The sequence below is a fragment of the Labeo rohita genome, chromosome 16 (assembly GCF_022985175.1).
Source record: "Labeo rohita strain BAU-BD-2019 chromosome 16, IGBB_LRoh.1.0, whole genome shotgun sequence".
Taxonomy (NCBI): domain Eukaryota; kingdom Metazoa; phylum Chordata; class Actinopteri; order Cypriniformes; family Cyprinidae; genus Labeo; species Labeo rohita.
The window spans coordinates 6,983,402-7,002,328 of NC_066884.1; the positions used below are offsets into that span (position 1 = coordinate 6,983,402).

The 18,927-nt window shown below is 33.5% G+C and overlaps 1 protein-coding gene across 3 annotated transcripts in view; it reads left to right on the forward strand.

Annotated features, from left to right (window-relative positions):
• zfpm2a (zinc finger protein, FOG family member 2a) overlaps positions 1-18,927 on the forward strand; it is a 197,431-nt gene that overhangs the window by 98,312 nt on the left and 80,192 nt on the right. For all 3 annotated transcript variants that reach the window (XM_051132039.1, XM_051132040.1, XM_051132041.1), the window contains one exon: positions 3,037-3,155. In XM_051132039.1, coding sequence (XP_050987996.1) covers positions 3,037-3,155 — 119 coding nt within the window. The remainder of the gene's footprint in view (positions 1-3,036; positions 3,156-18,927) is intronic.

Below are 18,927 nucleotides of genomic sequence, written 5' to 3' on the forward strand. Positions count from 1 at the left end.
TGATTTTAATAATGTGTGCTGAAATTAACAGAGTAGATTCGTAAATGCTGTAGAAGTATTTTTCATTGTTACATCATGTTAACTTATGTTACAAATGAAACACTTTTACTGTACTTTTTAAATTCCCATTTGCTCTTGCCAAAGTCTCTGTTATGCATTGTTGTGATATTTAGCAAACGTCTGGGAATCATGATATCGAGATGTTTATTCAGTCGCAGGGGAATTTCCATACAAGCAGACTGGCGTGTTAGTATGTCACGGATACGCAGCTGATATCTGCAGTGAGAAACACAGCTGAATAGGTCATTTTAAAGTTCAATCAGTGCTGTACTGCTTTCAGCCCACAAAGGCAGCCCTGAAGATCATCTACCAACCAGCTTTTATTTAGCACAGGTCACGAAACAAGCTGTACTACAGAAACACCTTTATGTTGCGTTCAGAGCGTTGCAGACACTGTCTGACTGCAGTCAAAATCACACTCACAATGCCAGATAGAGAACAAATGCTGGTCTCAGATGTTGCTCAGATGTTTCTCCTGAGAGTATATCCTCTAGAATTTCAGTAGAGATCTTAAAAATATCTTAAACTCCAATCCAAAAGTCAAAGATCGCATTTTGAGGCTGTACTCAATATCAGTAATTTGTCTTTATTTGAATTTTAGTAGAAACATCTGAGCTTTGCAAACGTTCACGTAAACATTTTCAGCGTGGTACAGATTCTCAGTCGCCGCCTCGCTGTAAAGAGCTCTGCCGTTGTTATGAGTGCTGTGACACAGCCGAACAGGACGCTGGCGGGAAGATAAAGCAGATAGCACTCGAGCTCCGAGGGATAAATCTCGCTCAGTCGCAGGTCGGCCCCAAAAAGCTCTCAACATCTCCACAAAAACCCGCCGGAAGTCTGCTCTTGAGATCCTCGTGACAAGAGCCCCCTAGCCCTGGAGAGACGAGAGTCATGACCAGGCAGTCTATTATAATAACTGTTTGATTAATCACTGTCCTAAAAAAGCACACAAAATCTAACTGATTAGATAGCGGCGCTCGGGGAACTCGCGGGGCTAGCTGTGCTATCCCGTGACACGGTTAATTAACTCGGAGCTCTGCGCGCCACTAACAAGAGGCCTCGGCCCCCTTCCTGGAAAAACAGAAATAGAGCCCACGCTGCCAGCCGTTAAGCCTGTAACATCTCAGCAAGGTTTTATCAGAGAGCGAAAGACGCTCTTTCAAGAGGAGTTAGCATCCCAGCGGTTTGACACGCTCCATCTGATCGCCATCAGCACCCAGAACAGGTGCTGGAGTCTGTATCAAATACTGCAGTCACTCCAGAGAAGAAGCAGGAAAACAAGCTATGATGCTCAAATCATGGTTTTTATGAAACACAAACTTTGTGATCGCATATGCAGTGAATTCTGTATTCATGCAGGAAGTTAAATATTTGCAGTATTACTTTTATTGTAATGCGCAATAGTGCATGCTGGAAGAATTGTTCATTTGCTTATTATGCTTATTATAGATTATTATATATGTAGTTTGATACTTTTTGTGAGCGTGTGTGTGTGTTTCAGTATTTTTTTTTTTTTTTATCAGCCACAAGTAGACATTTTGTCAGTTGCTTGGTATATTATATTATATTATGTTATATTATATTATATTATATTGTATTATATTATATTACATTATATTATATTATGTTATGTTATATTATATTATATTATTAAATGCTTTTAAATTTAAATGCTTATTCACATTTAATAACACATTTAATAATATGAGTAAAATATTATAAACACTGTATATTTTAAAATATATTTATAAAAGAATTTATTATTTATATTATTTAATTATACTATTTATGAAATGAATTTATGTAATATATACTTTTTAAAAAAATTATTAGATTGTGTATTTCTTAATGCTTAGTCTCATCACAAAAAATAAAGGAATACAAAATGTTCTATCATTATTATATTATATCATATTATATTAGATGTTGTTAAATGCTTATTTACATTTAAAAATACAAGTAAAATATTTTTGTAAGATTTTTTTTGTTATGTTTTTTTGTATTTCAGTATTTTTTATCAGCCACAACTAGACATTTTGTTAGTTGCTTGGTTTTCATTTCTGTCATGTTTTGTCATTATTATATTATATTATATTATATTATAAAATGTTTAAAAAATGTTTAATCACATTTAATAATATAAAATATTATATACACACACACACACACACATATATATATATATATATATATATTTATTTATTTATAACGTTTTTTTTTTTTTTTTTTTTTTTTTGTATTTCAGTATTTTTTACTAACCAACCACAACTAGACATTTTGTTAGTTGCTTGGTGTTGTTATGTTATGTTATGTTATGTTATGTTATGTTATGTTATGTTATGTTATGTTATGTTATGTTATGTTATGTTTATGTTATATTATTATTTACCCCAAATTTTTTTAAAACTGTTTATTTACATGTCTTAATATAAGTAAAATATTATATACAGTGTGTATATTTTAAAATATATTTATTAAAAGTATTTATTTTTATGATGTAAATTATTTATACTGTTTATGAAATGAATTTTTATTATATATATATATATATATATATATATATATATATATATATATGTATATATCTATATATATATATATATATATATATATATATATATATATATAAAATAATAGACAGAATGTATTTCTTAATGCTTAGTCTTATCAGTATATTATATTATTTACCCCATTTTTAATAAAATGTATTTATTTACATGTATTACTATAAGTAAAATATTATATACACTATGTATATTTTAAAATATATTTTTACAAATATTTATTATTTTTTTATTATTTATATTATTTATTTATATTGTTTCTTAAATGAATTTATATAATATATACTTTTTTAATATATGACATTTTTAATAAACAGAATGATGCTGTTGTCCACTCATCCTCAATATATTTACAGTCAGCCTGAAGCACTTATTGTGTGACGCTGACTGACTGTCCTGTTCTGTCTCACAGGAGAGCTTGACCTGTTCAACAAAGATGGAGAACGACGGATTCACAGCCGTCAGCAGCTTCCTGTAGGAACCACATGGGGGCCTTTCGAGGGGAAAATTGAGCTAAACACAGATGCTCAGGTACGTTATCTAAAGTTAAATGTTTATAAGGGTTAAAGGTGAAGGATGCAGTTTATGGACTAAGAGAAAATTACACAAAATGAAATTAGATGGTTTGTTAAAACAAAAAGATCTGTCATTGGCTCAACCAGTGGCATTTGTTCAGGATAGTTTTAAAAACTTGTTTGAAACTTTTTGGAAACAATATTTTTTTTTTAAATCCTGCTAGCGCAGAAATTACACACTTCACCTTTAACAGTCTCAGTATTTATTAATCCATCCATGAAGCTGTTTGTTATTAAGGGTGAAGCTTATTTTCCTTGAAGTCCATTATTTGCATATTAACATGTGAAAGATTACTAAACATAAACCGATGTTAATTGTGTTGCATATAGATCATAACCCACTGCTGCTTATATATTCCAGCATCAAACTGACCCTAAAATGACCTCCTTTAACCATTTAATCTGCATATTTTATTACTAAACTCTTAACTGATATTACCAGATTTGATGTTGTTCTTGCTGATTCTTCCAGACCAGTAAGGTCGTTACGATCCTTCAGCCGTTAAAGAAAGAGCAGAAAAGAGAAAAGTGTTGACCCAACTACACAGGCAGAAAGAGGAATCCTTTAGGATTTAACATTCCATTTTGAATGTGGATTAATTAAGCAATAGTTATTAAAAATTGTAACGAATCTCATATTTATCCTGTTAAGAAACGTAAGGAAAAGTCCGCATGGAGTTTGGACTCCGAGGCCCCATTCTAGGGGATTATTTTAACATTTAACTTTATTAATTTTTTTCTTCATGCTTTTGCACTGTTTTTCCTCTGTACTGCCCCTAGAAAGTGCACACAAATTGGAATAGCTTTTTGGCTTAAATTTAATCAAGCATTATCTGATATGTTAAAGGGATAGTACACCCAAAAAAAACAGAATAGATGATTTTTCTAAAATTCTCTTTTTGTGTTTCACTATAAAGATAAAACTGAGGTTTTAAATTGAATATTGTAAAAGTGTATAAATAATGATTAATTGTCACTTGTAAGACGTTGTAAGCAGTGATTTATAGCGCCAAACACAGTGTGGCATTATACAGGGTTAATGTGCATATTGTCAGAAAAGAGCATGAAATTTCTTGTGTGATGTCTCTAGAAAGAAAGCTGTATCTTCATGAATGTTGACCCTTTAGAGGTGTTAAACAGTGTTGAATTTTTGCTTTACGGTGACGGTACTTGTGTCACCCTCTTCAGTGTCTGATTTGGGAAAGATAGAAATGGCTCATATATGATGCATGATATGGACTGAACCAAATTGCTGGTTTATGGATTTGAATGCAATCGGCTTAATTTAAGAATAACGTCAAATAGTAGAATAATAGTACATTGAATGTAGTCAGCATCGGTTCAGAGGATCGGATGGGTCACTCATTGAATGTAATGTTGTGTTCATGTCATTTACTATGATTACGTGTTTAAGACTTCTAAAAAATTATTATTAATTATTCTTTACTTCAAATTAAATAGGGTGTCTTTCCTACCTAAGGTCAGCTGGTCAAAAGTATGCATGGCGACTACTTATTGTGACGACTAAATATATCTGTGCAGTCCAGGAATGCTTAAAGTTATTAATGTGTTAGAGCAATTAAAAACATAGTATCATGGTATTTTGCTGGTTATTGCACTTGAATGGTCAATTAAAGAAAAAATGTGTCAAAATTCCTGTCATGTAAACCCATTCAGTAATGTCTTAAAGCAATAGCCCACCGAAAAATGAAGTAAATGCTGGTAACTAAACAGTTTCAGTTCCCATTGACTTGCATTATATTTTTTGCACATGCTGTGGAACCAAAACGGTTTAGCTACCGACATTCTTCAAAATATCATCTTTTGTGTTTTACAGAAGAAAGAAAGTCAAACAGGTTTGGAATGACATGAGGTAGAGTAAATGATGACAGAATTTTTATTTTGGGGTCGACTATCCTTTCAAGTGAATGGAAACTGTTGGGAAAGATCAATATATCAATATATTGGTTCCATGCATAAGGCAGGGCTGTACGCTCACTTTTCTTTTTAGGAGCAATTTTTAGGAGTAGCTTCTAATCAATAATAAAAAAATCTCATCAAAAATTAGCTTACCCATTACAAGGTGATATTTGACTCCTTAAAGTGATTTAGAAAGGAATTTTGTTTTTATCTTTGCAATGGCATTTTTCTAACTTTATTAAAAGTATATCATCTTTAATGTAAATTAAAAATAATAAATAAATAAAATTTCTGGTTAAAACAACAGAATAAGAACAAGTAGAATAAGTTACCAATCAAATGAAATCAGTATTAACAAAATTAATTTATATTACAGAGGTGGTGCATAAGAACACAAAAGTGGCTTGTAGGTGTATTTTCATGTTTAATGAAGCTCAAAGGTGGCATGAGTGCAATCAAATTCAGAAATTCATTTCACATATAAAATTTTGAATATAGAAATATTAAATTATTTCAATAAATGAAAAGATACTTTAAAAATGAAACTAAAACTTCCAGTTGGTGGCGGCAAGTCACTGATTTAATTACTGAATCATTAATTCAATTGATTTGTTCAAACAGCTGATTCATTCAGGAATAAAGCAAGTGACTGTCTTTATAAATAGTAAATTGAATCATTGACTCACCAGATTGGTTTATAAAATGCATCTTCGTTTATAAATGAAACATGGCTGTGTTTGAATGGAGATGAGCAGCGGCTCAGCTGTGACTTTTTCAAACTATTTTTGATGGCGAAATAGAGCAAAATCAGGAAAAGGTGTTATAGTCAGACAATGTAAGTCACTTAATATTAAGGTTTGGTTTATTTAACTGTTGTATTAAATCAGTATCTTGTTACAAACTCCCATAAAAATCATTAAAAGCTGTCACTCATATTAGTTCATTGCGATCTCACAAAGTTCCATTATAATCCACAAAGCTCTCTACACTGCACAGTGAATCTCTTATTTACACTCTCTCTACACTTTGTTTATGAATGGATTCGTGGGATATGTCTGTGATACATAACCCCACGTTGCAAAAACATGTATAAACCTTTGAAGCGCCCTTAGTGCAAACACAAATATGCTGGGGTGCGTTTCCCGTACAACAACGTAACTCGCTGATTAACCTCCATAGTACAATCCATTGTTGTGGAAACAAACTAGCTAGTCACGACTGTTTGAACCACATTAGTTCAACAATGTAGGGCTGTTGTTAATGACGTCACAGAGTAATAATTTATGCTATTTAACTTAGAGATCTCTAAAATGCAGCTATATTAAACATGGCACTTGATGACTAATTTACTATTTTTTGTTCCATGTCATTTCAATTTATTTGATGTGTGATTCATCCCAGGTTCTCTCTTACATCATACTCTGGGGTTCCCATAGGCATTTATGTGCATGCGCACTATTCAAATATGTCGCTTGCAGAAGAAGCTTAAAAATACATAGATTAAAATGCATTTATATTTAGATGGAGTGAAAGATATAGATTGTACTGCATGTTAGCTTGTTTATTGTGCCCAAGAGCATAATTTATTGAGCCCATATGTCTTACTAACAAGGAACTATGCTTCTAACCACAGGTCGAGAGCTGTAGTTCCAACCTTGTAAGTTTGTGACGCTGTTTGCGAATGGTCATTTGAACTGTGGTTTCGGGAAACACCGAATCGTTGAACTATGTTGGTAACAACGGAACTTGCGACCATAGTTGGCTAACGATGCTTTTGGGAAACGCGCCCCAGATCAGTTCAGTCACCCTGGTGCTCCTAAATATTTTTTCATAGTCGCATGCAGTAGAAAGGTTCCACACTGGAAGCAATAACGAATGTGTATTTTTTTAAGTGTGTGCATATGAATGAAAGTGAATAAAATGATGAATCTAGTGTGTCCATCTTTTGGATATGGTAAAGTAGGACAGACGTTTGGGGGCGTCCCGTATCTAGAACTGAATGATGTCGCCCTCCTGGGGCGAGCGGGTGAGAGAGATCTTGGCATCTGCGGGGCAGAGATAGGGTCACATGATGAGGGCTTATCGGTGCGGAGGGCACACTGCACATCTGATATACAGAGAAGTCAGTAGAGACCAGAGGGCTTCTGGGAGTTTACGATGCCACGCTCTGTCGTGTTTACACATGAAACTCCTCAGATGGCCCAGTCTGGATGCCATCCATCTTCGTTCCAAAATGATTCACGACTCAGTGAGTCGTCTCTCTCTACGATCGCAGTTATTGATTTAACACTCTGGAGCGAATCTCCAAAAGCTGAATCATACCTAGCGAGAAAGTGGGCACTCTTTTTATACCATATTTCCTCCACCAGGTCAGAAATAATTGAAGTGATTGAAGATAGCGAGACAGACTGTTTTAACAGAGTCGTTTTTTAAAATGTGACCGAAATGACTTGCAAATTGATTAAAGATATATTGTGGTGTCAGTGTCCGATGGATGTTTGAACTGCTGTGTCTACAGAGCGCTTCCTCTGAGCGTCTGAGCGATAGTCACCCGAGCTCTCTCCTCTCCTGCCGATCAATCAGGCCATTAGAGCTCAATTACCCAGCAGCCCCTGCGCAGGTGAGCGACGAGCCCGTCCACCCCCACCAAATTAACACAAATTAATAATGACACTCAGACATAAATGTCTGCCATCTGGGGGCCGGGCGGCCGGTGTGGGTCGAAGCTATTGAGTAGCAGGTGTCTTCATCACGGTAATTACTGGGCCTGGACTCAACCCTGACTGCGGCCTGTGGCTCTGTGCCTCTCTCGCTGCCCAGTGGCCATTTTAAGTGTTAATAATTGATTTGGAAACAACCTAATAATGGACTACAGATTTACAGGCCCCTTCCAAGATGGCAGTTCGTTAAGTATGGCTTTTAGTTCAATGTTCGTCTAATGAATGAGCATTTCTCTAATTAAAGAGCTTTGTTAGGAAGCGGTGATAAACAAGCAGGATCTTTGTCACTTCTAAATTTACTGACAGACTTTTATGCTGTTGAGTCAATATCAGGGTTGTGCAAAATTCATAATTTAAGAATTTGTTCCCTTTAAATTAATTAATTAATTTGAACTGAATTGGAGACTTTTAAACATAAGGTTTTTTAAAGTTTTTTTTAAAGTCACTTCTGCTTACCAAGCCTGCATTTATTTGATCCAAAGTATAGCAAAAACAGTACAATTTTGAAATATTTTTACTTTTTCTATTTGTATATATTTTAAAATGTAATTTATTCCTGTGATTTCAAAGCTGAATTTTTAGCATCATTACTCCAGTCACATGATCCTTCAGCAATAATTCTAATATTCTGATTTGCTGCTCAAAAACATTTATTATTATTATTATGTTGAAAACAGCTGAGTGGAATGTTTTCAGGTTTCTTATATGCATAGAAAGTTCTGAAGAACAGCATTTATCTGAAATAGAAATATTTTGTAACATTACATCATGTGACACTGAAGACTGCAGTATTGATGCTAAAAATTCACATCTGATCACAGGAATAAATAATATTTTAAAATATATTCAAATAGAAAGCAGTTATTTTAAATAGTAAAATATTTTTACAATAATACTGCTTTTACTGTATTTTGGATCAAATAAATGCAGGCTTAGTGAGCAGAAGAGACTTATTTGAAAAACATTAAAAATCTTACTGTTCAAAAACTTTTGACTGGTAGTGTGTGTAGATAAAAAATGTATATATATATATATATATATATATATATATGTATATTGTTGGGTAAGATGTTCTAACCCAACTCAGCTAGTTCATAAAAATGTAACATATTAATAAATGAATATTCAAACATATTTTGGGTTCATTTTAAGCAATACGTGCAGCAATTTTTATTGCTTAAAATGAACCCAAAATATGTTTGAATTTTCATTTATTAATATGTTAAATAAATGAACATTTATTAATAAGTTGAATAAGTAATAATTAAATAATAAAAAAAAAATTGTTTATTAATAAATGTTCGCCTTTTGATTATTTCTGATGCCTCTAGTAATTATGTGTCTGATTTTTAATTTACAGCCTATTTTGGATTCATTTTAAGGCAGCCATATAGTAATTTTTAAACAATAGTTGAGTTAAAAAAAATATTTAACCCAACTGCTGGATCAAAAAATTAATAGTTTTTATTTTAAACAGGTTTCTTTATTTGCCTGTAATACCTATTTAAAATTCAAGATTTTTTAGCTTTCAAACAAGGCTTTGTCAAAACTTCCTTTAGTTAAAAATGTATTGTAGTTTAATGAATTTATTTCATTTTCGGCTGATTTTAATTCTACAAGTTGCTGCTAACTCAACTGAAATGAAATTGGAAAGGCGTTCTAAAATAATTTCTTAATGTAAAGTAAAGTGTGAAAAGTGTAAAGTGTATGTTTGATTTCAGATGTTTTGTCATTATACTAAACTCCATTTTGTAGATAAAAATAAGGAGTCGACCGTTAGTTATGTTCAGGGACAAAATCTTTTTTATCATGTTTGTTTCTCACTGAAATGAGACTAAATTGAGTGCAAATGCTCCTCAGATGTTTCTCCTGAGAAAAAAACTTAAGTAATCTTGCATAGACTTTCAGAGGAGATCTAAAACTGCTCCGATTTCATGTCTGTTTTTATTCTTCCCAAGCAACTGTAAGCGAAACATCTGAAATAAAGACATCCTTGGTGTCTCTTGAGCTATAAAAGATCATCCTCTGAGCAATCTAGATTGATCCATGGAGGTTTTATGAGCATTAAACTCTTGTAGTGCATGTAGCTTGTGTTTGTATTTGTTGAGTGTCCACGGCGGCAGAAATGACGTGCTGTTGTCTTCATTTGCACCCGTCAGAGGTTGAACCAGTGTCAGTTGGGCTCCTGGATTGTTTTTATGCTGTAATTCAGCATGAACCAGTGTATCGAATGAGCGGGAGGAATAATTCCAGCCATCATTGGGCTTTATCTCCTCCTCTTTGCTGTCCTCTTCCTCCTCCTATAGGTTTATTGTTCGTCCCAAACTTGAACAAGTGGCAGTGGATTTTTTTCATGCCGAAATTATATTTTTCTTCTTGTCATTACTTCATTAATCAAGAGCCGGGCCTTTGGAAAAATGTTTTGTTTTGGTGGCTGCAATCTATTTTGTGGGAGTGGGTGCGTGTGTTTGAAAGGGAGAGAGAGTGAAAGTGTGTGTGTGTGTGTGTGTGTGTTGTTAATCTGTGCCTGTGGCAGGTTTCCCCTCCGAAACGCAGCGCTAAGCAGCGGTATCGCATGCCTATTGTTGTAGCCTCTGTCATAGCAAGGAGCGCCTGATGCAGGCCTGCACTGCTCTGATAAGAAAAGAGGATTCAACATGGCTGGAAAGACGAATCAGTGGGACTTGAGAGTGGAGCGCGCACATACGCACACAGACAAACATCATCCTCGTGTTGGCACATGCATAACCAATTATTTACACTTACATCTAATTATATATGCAAGTGGGGTTTATTTGCTCATAAGCAACAGAACTCGCATAACTGTATGTTTGGCATGTGCCTATAGATCTTATTTACATCTGAGGCTATATTTATCAGAGAGAATATCTCCCCGTTTGTGAGCTTTCACAGGTTTTTAATTCCTTGTTGGACACAAAAATTATTTTGGCAACCCAAATGTGGCTTTATCTAATGAAATAATAGGCCTGAAGTTTAGGCGGGGAACCAATTTGCGATTGCATGCATCAATTACTTTGCTGGGCTTTAACAAGTCACTAGACCGCTGACGTCTCGGACTGCTGAAATGAAAATGGCGCTGCTTTTAGCGTCTGACTGAGGGTGAAAAGTGACAGGGCATGTAAAATCAACACACAGCTACTGTACGTTTTGTGTGTGTTTGTGTGTGCAGAAAAATCCAGTATTGAAGTTTTTGTGATGCTCTGTTCTCTATATTTGGCTCAGTGTAAATCGATGGGGTTTTATTATCCACGATCAATTGCTTGGAAAAGTAATAATAGTACAGGACAAACTAGACACAGAAGTTTAAAAATTAGAGTCAAGGGTTTGTGGGTTAGTGAGATTGAAAACTAATACTTTTAATTTGCAAATATGCATTATGTTGGTCAATAGTGACAGTAAAGATGTTTATAATGTTACAAAAGAATTTATTTCAAGTCAGTGCTGTTCATTTGAACTCTTTTAAAAAATTGGGTCGTGGTTTAGAATGATTTCTGAAGGATCATGTGACTGTAATAACTGCTGAAAATTCAGTTTTACCATTACAGGAAAAATATTAAAACAGTTCACTTAAATTGTAATATTAGTTTTTTTTTTTCACAGAATTACTGTTTTTAATGTATTGATGATAAAATAAATGCACTTTCCAAAATATACTGTATGAAAAATAAAATATTATCAAACCCAAGGTTGTGGTAGTCTGTAACCCTTATTAGGAACAGTAGTACTAGTTTAGAATTACTTAAACGCATCTTAAATCCAGAATATTGTTTTTAAAAACTGAAATCAGATCTGAAATCTGTCAGAACTTTATTTGAAAAGTTTGATGCACCTTTTACGCTCAATATGAGGTTTGCTATCTCCTCTGAAAGTATGAAAGTAACTCCTCCGAAAGTAAACATTTTCAGTTTTACTACTCCATTTTTACTACTTTCAGTTTTACTACTCCACAAGTTTGGAATTACTCAGGTTGTCCAGTTAAACAGCTTTATGTTTGTATGTGTTCTAGCCTGTGAAGACTAATGCTGCCTTTAAATCATCCTGGGAAGTTCATGTTAGCGATTTCAGAAGTCATAAATTAAAATGTGCAATCAGTTGATTTTGGTCAGAATACAAATGTATAAAAAATGCTGGGTTAAATACAACCCAGCGCTGGGTGAAACATGGACAAACCCAGCAAGTGGTTTGTTTTGTTAAATGTTTAACTCAACCATCTGTGTGGTTTTATTTAACTCAACTGTTGCTTAAAAAGTACTGTATTTCTTCCTAACCCTAACCCAAAATAGGTTGGAAATTAACATTTATTAAAAAAGAAGTCCACTTCCAAAACAAAGATTCACATATAATGTACTCACCCCCTTGTCATCCAAGATCGTGTCTTTTTTTTCTTCAGTCGTAAAGAAATTATGTTTTTTGAGGAAAACATTTCTGCATTTTTTTCCATATAATGAACTGATATGGTGCCCCGAATTTGAACTTACAAATGCAGTTTAAATGCGACTTCAAACGATCCCAAATGCGGTTGTAAACGATCCCAGCCAAGAAAGAAGGGTCTTATCTAGCGAAACCATTGGTTACTTTCATTAAAAAAAAATACAATTTAAATACTTTTTAATCTCAAATGCTCGTCTTGTCTCGTTCTCCCTGAACTCTGTGTATTCTGGCTCAAGACAGTTAGGGTATGTCAAAAAACTCCAATCGTATTTTCTCCCCCAACTTAAAAAATCATTTCAAAATCATCCTACATCGCTGCAGAAGTACTGACCCAGTCTTTGCAAAGTGAACATGCAAAGATGATCAAACACCCTTAACAAAAAAGGTAAAACAGCCATATAGGACGATTTCGAAGTTGAGGGAGAACATGAGATGGGAGTTTTTTGACATACCCTAACTGTCATGAACCGAAACAAAAACAGTCCAGGCAGAGTAAGACAAGATGAGCGTTTGGCATTAAAAAGTATATAAATTGTATTATTTTTATTAAAATAACCGATTGTTATGCTAGATAAGACCCTTCTTTCTTGGCTGGGTTCGTTTACAACCGCATTTGGGATCGTTTGAAGCCGCATTTAAACTGCATTTTGGAAGTTCAAAATCAGGGCACCATATCATATGGAGAAAAATGCTGAAACATTTTCAGCAAAAAACATAATTTCTTTATGACTGAAGAAAGAAAGACATGAACAACTTGGATGACAAGGGAGTGAGTAAATTATTTGTAAATTGTTGTTCTGGACGTGGACTTCCCCTTTAATCAATTGAATAAATAATAATTAAATAATTACATTTTTTTTTAAATTGCTTATTAATAAATGTTCACCTTTCGATTATCGCTGATGCCTCTAGTAATTATGTGTCTGATTTTTAGTTTACAACCTATTTTGGGTTAATTTTAAAAAAGCCATATAGTAATTTTTAAACAATTTAACGGTTAAATAAAACTACCCCTAAGGGTGGGTTAAACATTGGTTTATGTAAGGGTGAGTTAAACATGGTTTGTCCATATTTTAACCAGCATTTAAAAGTGTAGAAACACACATTTGGTAGTTTCACATTTCCTTACCTTTTTCATTTTCCATCAGATCAACCAAATAAAGAGCAATGCATGCACGTTAGATGGGTGATTCTTTTGAAAATCTTTCACATGGTGTGACAGAGAATGATGGGAAATGTAGTTGACCTGCACAAGTCTGTCACCTCATGAACCAAATAAATGAATAGTATTATCTGGCATGCACAATAGTACATTTAACAACTGTAATTTTTACCAATTCCAATTAGTATTCAATCTGTTTTTTTTGTTTGTTTGTTTGTTTTTTTTAAATGACATAAACCCAACTCAGAAAGTTGGTGCTTATAGAAAATCCAGAGTTTCCTGCTGGTAATCATGATGATTTTGTGACGTTCACGTTCACTAATTTCCCAAATACAATCATTCCAACGTGACTTGAAGGCAGCTTTAAAGAGAAATTCAAACAGCACACCCTTTAACATCAACATGAAATGATGTTCAGGTGACATATTTCTAAATGAAACTCTAGAGCAGAGCATTTTATTCATCAGGAAATGATTGGATTGTGAAAATGGCCTCTATATTATAGTTGGTTGGAGGACAGGGGTTGAAATGAACTTTCTTCTCTTTTGGAATATGCGCAATAAGACCAGATTTGCGTATTAAGAAAGTAAATTAGTCCAATTTTAACTTTGAAGTCTCTTTTATGGAGCCATATTTATTTGAATAGATCTTGTTTATAAATATAAAGCTTGCTAACTAAGCATCAGGGGTTATTATACCCTGGAGTAAAGACACAGGAGGTCCAGCATTCATGTCTTTGATTTAGCAGCTTTAGCAATTACGTGCTCTGCTGCTGTTTCAAGGTACTAGAATTTAACATAAAGTACATTCTCATTTTCAAATCACCATGTTCATAATGATACATGAATGAAATGAGTCAAATCTGCAGTCCAAGGTGATGTGTTCTTTGTATTATCTTTAATAGCTGTGTGCATTTCTAAATGACTATGGGTCACGTTGAAAACCCAATAAATTAATAGTAAACGTTGCAAGTGAAATAGGAAATAAACAAAGAAAAGATTTGTTTTTGTGTGAGAGCATGCCTAAATACATTTGATCAGATACAAGTCTTCTATGTAGGCTTTCACTGAGCTATTGCTTTTGTACTTTTCAATGATGATAGGCTAAAAAGCTTGGAATAAACTCAATCAGGATGGTTCTTTGAAGAATGTTTACTCCGCTAATTATTATATGCCAGATATTTCATCTAGATTTCACTGAAGCTAGATGAGGATGTTGAGTTCTGTTATTTGCTGGATGAACATGCTTTTTATGATGTAAAGAAATCTGACATTTTGTAATCATGTAGTGATTTAGAATTTTTTGGATAGTAAGTTGTATTGAAATGTTTGGTCAAGGTTCAAGTATCATCTGAGTGTGATGAAATTAAACTAGCAGACATACTTGACTGCTATCATAGTATTGAACCACCACATTCTGCAGAATGTTTTACTTGTAAAAGTTAATTTATCAGATATTTTGGCTACTTTGATAGCACTTTCAGCTTTGATAACACATCTGATGTAATCCGGTTGATTCAGCTATATTAAATAATATTTTTGACTAAAAACCTTGAAGTATACTTTTCGCTTAACTAAAGTGTGGTAATTTTTGCAGTTAATATCTGATCTTTTATATAATTGTTGTCTTGAATAGCTACATGCGGTTTAAATTACTATGAGTTAAGTTTAAAACCCAATAAATTAGTAGATTAGTAAATGTTTTTCATGTGAAAGTGAAATAGGAAATCAATTGTACAAAGATTTATCAGATATTTAATGTAATCTAATGTAGTCCAACTACATGACTTAAAGCTATATAATTTAGCATTTTTTAATTATCTGAACAAACCATTTTTATGTATGCATACCTGATTTTTTTCTACTATATTGCCTCACAATCAGCACAGAAATGTCATAAAATTGCGCAGATTTATGTGGTTCAGCTGCATATGGACGTTTTTACATATATTCATGTTCTGTTAATAGAAAAATATTTATTGAGTGTAGTAAAATGAAAACAAAATGATATGATATACTCATAGTCATTGTGTTGAAACACAAAATTGTACAGAAATTGTCATTATCATAATATCCAGTCACAAAATTCTGCTCATAAAGCCCATGAAGTTCTTCAAATTCTTTACCATTTATGAGATATTACACTAATTTGATAAGGATTTAAGCTTTAATAATATTTTCACATTAAATCATATTTTCGGCCTATAATTTAGCCATATAAAAAATTGCCATATAATTTAGAATAATTTTATCTTTCCTGATGGAAAAAGTGTTATCTAATTTTTTAATGCATTATTCCACAATTTTTTCCACAGAAAATGTGATTAAAATATGACAAAATTTTACAGAAATTTCCAGATTTCCACAGATTTAGACGGTAATCAGCATGGTTCCCATGACCATGAAAATAAAGGACATAGCAAATCATTATGAATATTTCTGTGTTGAATATGAGTCATTAGATATAAGACAGTTTTTTTTTTTTTGTGAGTGCAGTCGCATTATCTATATTTTTAATAAATGTATTCAGTAATTATGTACGAGTAGGAAAATTATGGAAAAATCTGGAAAAATCATTGGTCAAAAGGTGTTGGAACCCTGTTCTAGACTCTTAGAGAACCATATTTCAATCCTCTCAATGCACATTTTCGTCTGATCTCACCCTCCTAATGAAACCATTGTACACACAGTGGGACTAGTGCCGCCTGAGGGGATACAGGGGACCTGAGGTCATGACCTTACGGCGGAGGGGTGTTTGGGATTTATTCTTCCTTTCTCTCTCTCTCTTTCTCTCTCTCTCTGAGGGATCCTCTCAGCCCGTCTCCAGCTCTCTGACAGGAAACGGGGGGGTGTGTGTTCTCTCCTCACAGCGCCAGCGGCTGCCGGGGCCACAGATGACTAGAGCTGAGATAATACATGCTCGACTTGATCTACAAGTGAACCTGACATTTCCCCCTTCTCCTCTTCATCACTGCATGTCCCAAACAGGCAAACAGATATGGAGGGAAAGCGATAAGCGGCCGCCGCTTTGTGACTGAAGTGATGGCTACATAGTTTAGCACAATCAGGGCGAAGACACCGTTAAACGCCGCGTCACAATTCATGGTGTCAAGTTTGTGAATGATACATCCACATAGACGTCATTTGACAAGGGCTCTTTGCTTTTAGTCGGTGTGCAACAAACCGGACACTTTATTTTACTTGAGCGTAAGTGCCGCAGGCTGCATTTAGAAGATTTCAGAGGCTATATTAAAATTAAGTAGGCCTCAAGATTTTACCAGGAAAAGTTATTGGCTATTGAACTGTTTATTTGTCATTTTTCTGATTATTACATTGAATGTTTCATTTATCAAGCAGTGCTGTATTTTATCATATTACTACTTTTGCATGAAAGCACCATGGTGATGCATAGCCTTCTGTGACTGTGTAACTGTAAAGGAAAAAAGGACAAGGTAGATAACTTTGCACGACTGGTTGCTCGTTTTCTCCTAATGAGTCACAGGAGCCACTGACAGGAGCCGGTGAGATGTTCAGTGGTCCTCAAGAGCAAAAGTGACCTCAAATCAGTACTGAGACTGGTTGAGACTCTAGAGACACACGCTCTCAATGCATTAGGGGACACATTAACCACCAGAAATCTGTCAGGGAGAACGTGTGAGGTAATTTCATCCATCTGGACTTAGATGTTAAAAGTCTTAATTAATGTACTTTGTTAGTTTTCTGAAAAGAACAGGGACATTAAAGCGATGTTGTTTTTATTTTGGACCTGATAATGACTTGAATAGACCTCTTCTGTAATTTCATTCAGACATTGTTTTCCACTGATGAATTAAAATTAATATTAAATGTGAGGGTGAAGTGCTAGTGAAGGTCTAGGTGGTATAGCTGTCTGAAGATTGTACGTCTAAAGAAATGGCTTAGAATTACAAGCTGAAGATCCTGGGAAAAGCTTTTTGGTATGATACTTTATTATTATTTCTTTAAAAATTAATATGTGAAACAGAAGTGTTTTAATGCTACCGTATTATATACCATACATGCAGGAGTGCAGTCATGCAACCCCAAAAAAGGTCAATAAGTTAGTAAATATATATAGTAGACATTTTTATTAAATAATTAGCACAGCAAATAAACAGAATATTGTCATGATGTTTATGAGTTAAAACAATTAATTAATTTAATTATTAAAAACAATAAATTAATTAATTAATTAAAATAAAGAGCTTAAAGTATGTTTTAAAATGTCACAGTTACACCACGTTAGAAGTGGTTTAAAAAACAAATATTATATTTTAGGAACTTGGCACATGCTTTTTTAAAACTAAATATTTTAAATATTTTTTCCCTTTGATCATCTTAGTTTATTTTGGTTAATGGTGGTTTGAAGATGCTGATGAGCATGAAAGCTGGTTAAGCTAGTTAAAAAGCCTATTGTTGACACCATGATAGTATTTTTTTTAGTCAAGTAGAGTGTAAACATTGTTGGTTTCAATTTTCAGAATTTCAAAAATTATAATTATAAAATAAATAAATAAATAACATTTGAATTTAGTGAAGTTTAAGAAAAAAAGTCTTACAATTTACAAGCAAAAAATTCTGTCAAAAAAAACTAAATATATATATATATATGTATATATGTGTGTGTGTGTGTGTGTGTGTGTGTGTGTTTGAATATATATATATATATATATATATATAAGTATGAAGTATATGAAGAGTTCATTTGCAAAAACAGATAACGCAAAAATAATGTTTTTTTCATTGTGTATTCCAATTAATCTCAATTAAACTGCAGTTGGGTTATTTTAATTAAGTAAAAATGACTAAAAATACAGCTAACTAACACAGTAAAACAATAAAAACATGATAACAATTAAAAAAAACATGATTTTTGAGTTATCTGCAAAAAACTCAAAATAATAAACTAATATATATTAACATACTAAAGAAACAGATCAAGATGAGTTTATGAATTCAAGATATTTGTAAAACGATGAAAATACATGCATGTGTGTGTATTTATATACACACAATCGTTTAACGACACAATTTTATGTTTGATAAATGTACAAGAAATGCATGAAATCAACATAAATACAAATGTTAGACTTTTGAGAACTTGGCACTTGTATATTCAGACTAGATATTTAAACATTTAGTGGTTTAATGCTGATAAAGTCGGCTGATGAGCGTGAAAGCTGGTTAAGCTAGTTAAGTAGTCTGCTGTTGACACCATGATAGTCTTTTCAGTGAAGTAGAGTGCGGTTTAGTGGTTAAGACTCAAGGATTGTAACTGAGAGAGCTTGTTAGTTTGATCCCTGCTAGCAGCCATAACTGTAGTCGCTTCAAATGCAATTTCTATGGCTAACATACGAATTGACGTCAGTGGCTTTGCTTTGGGAACTTTGTTTCTTGTCTGCAAAGAAGTAAAAACTAGCGCCCGCCTGAAGCGCCCCGAAGTTTGATATTTTGCAT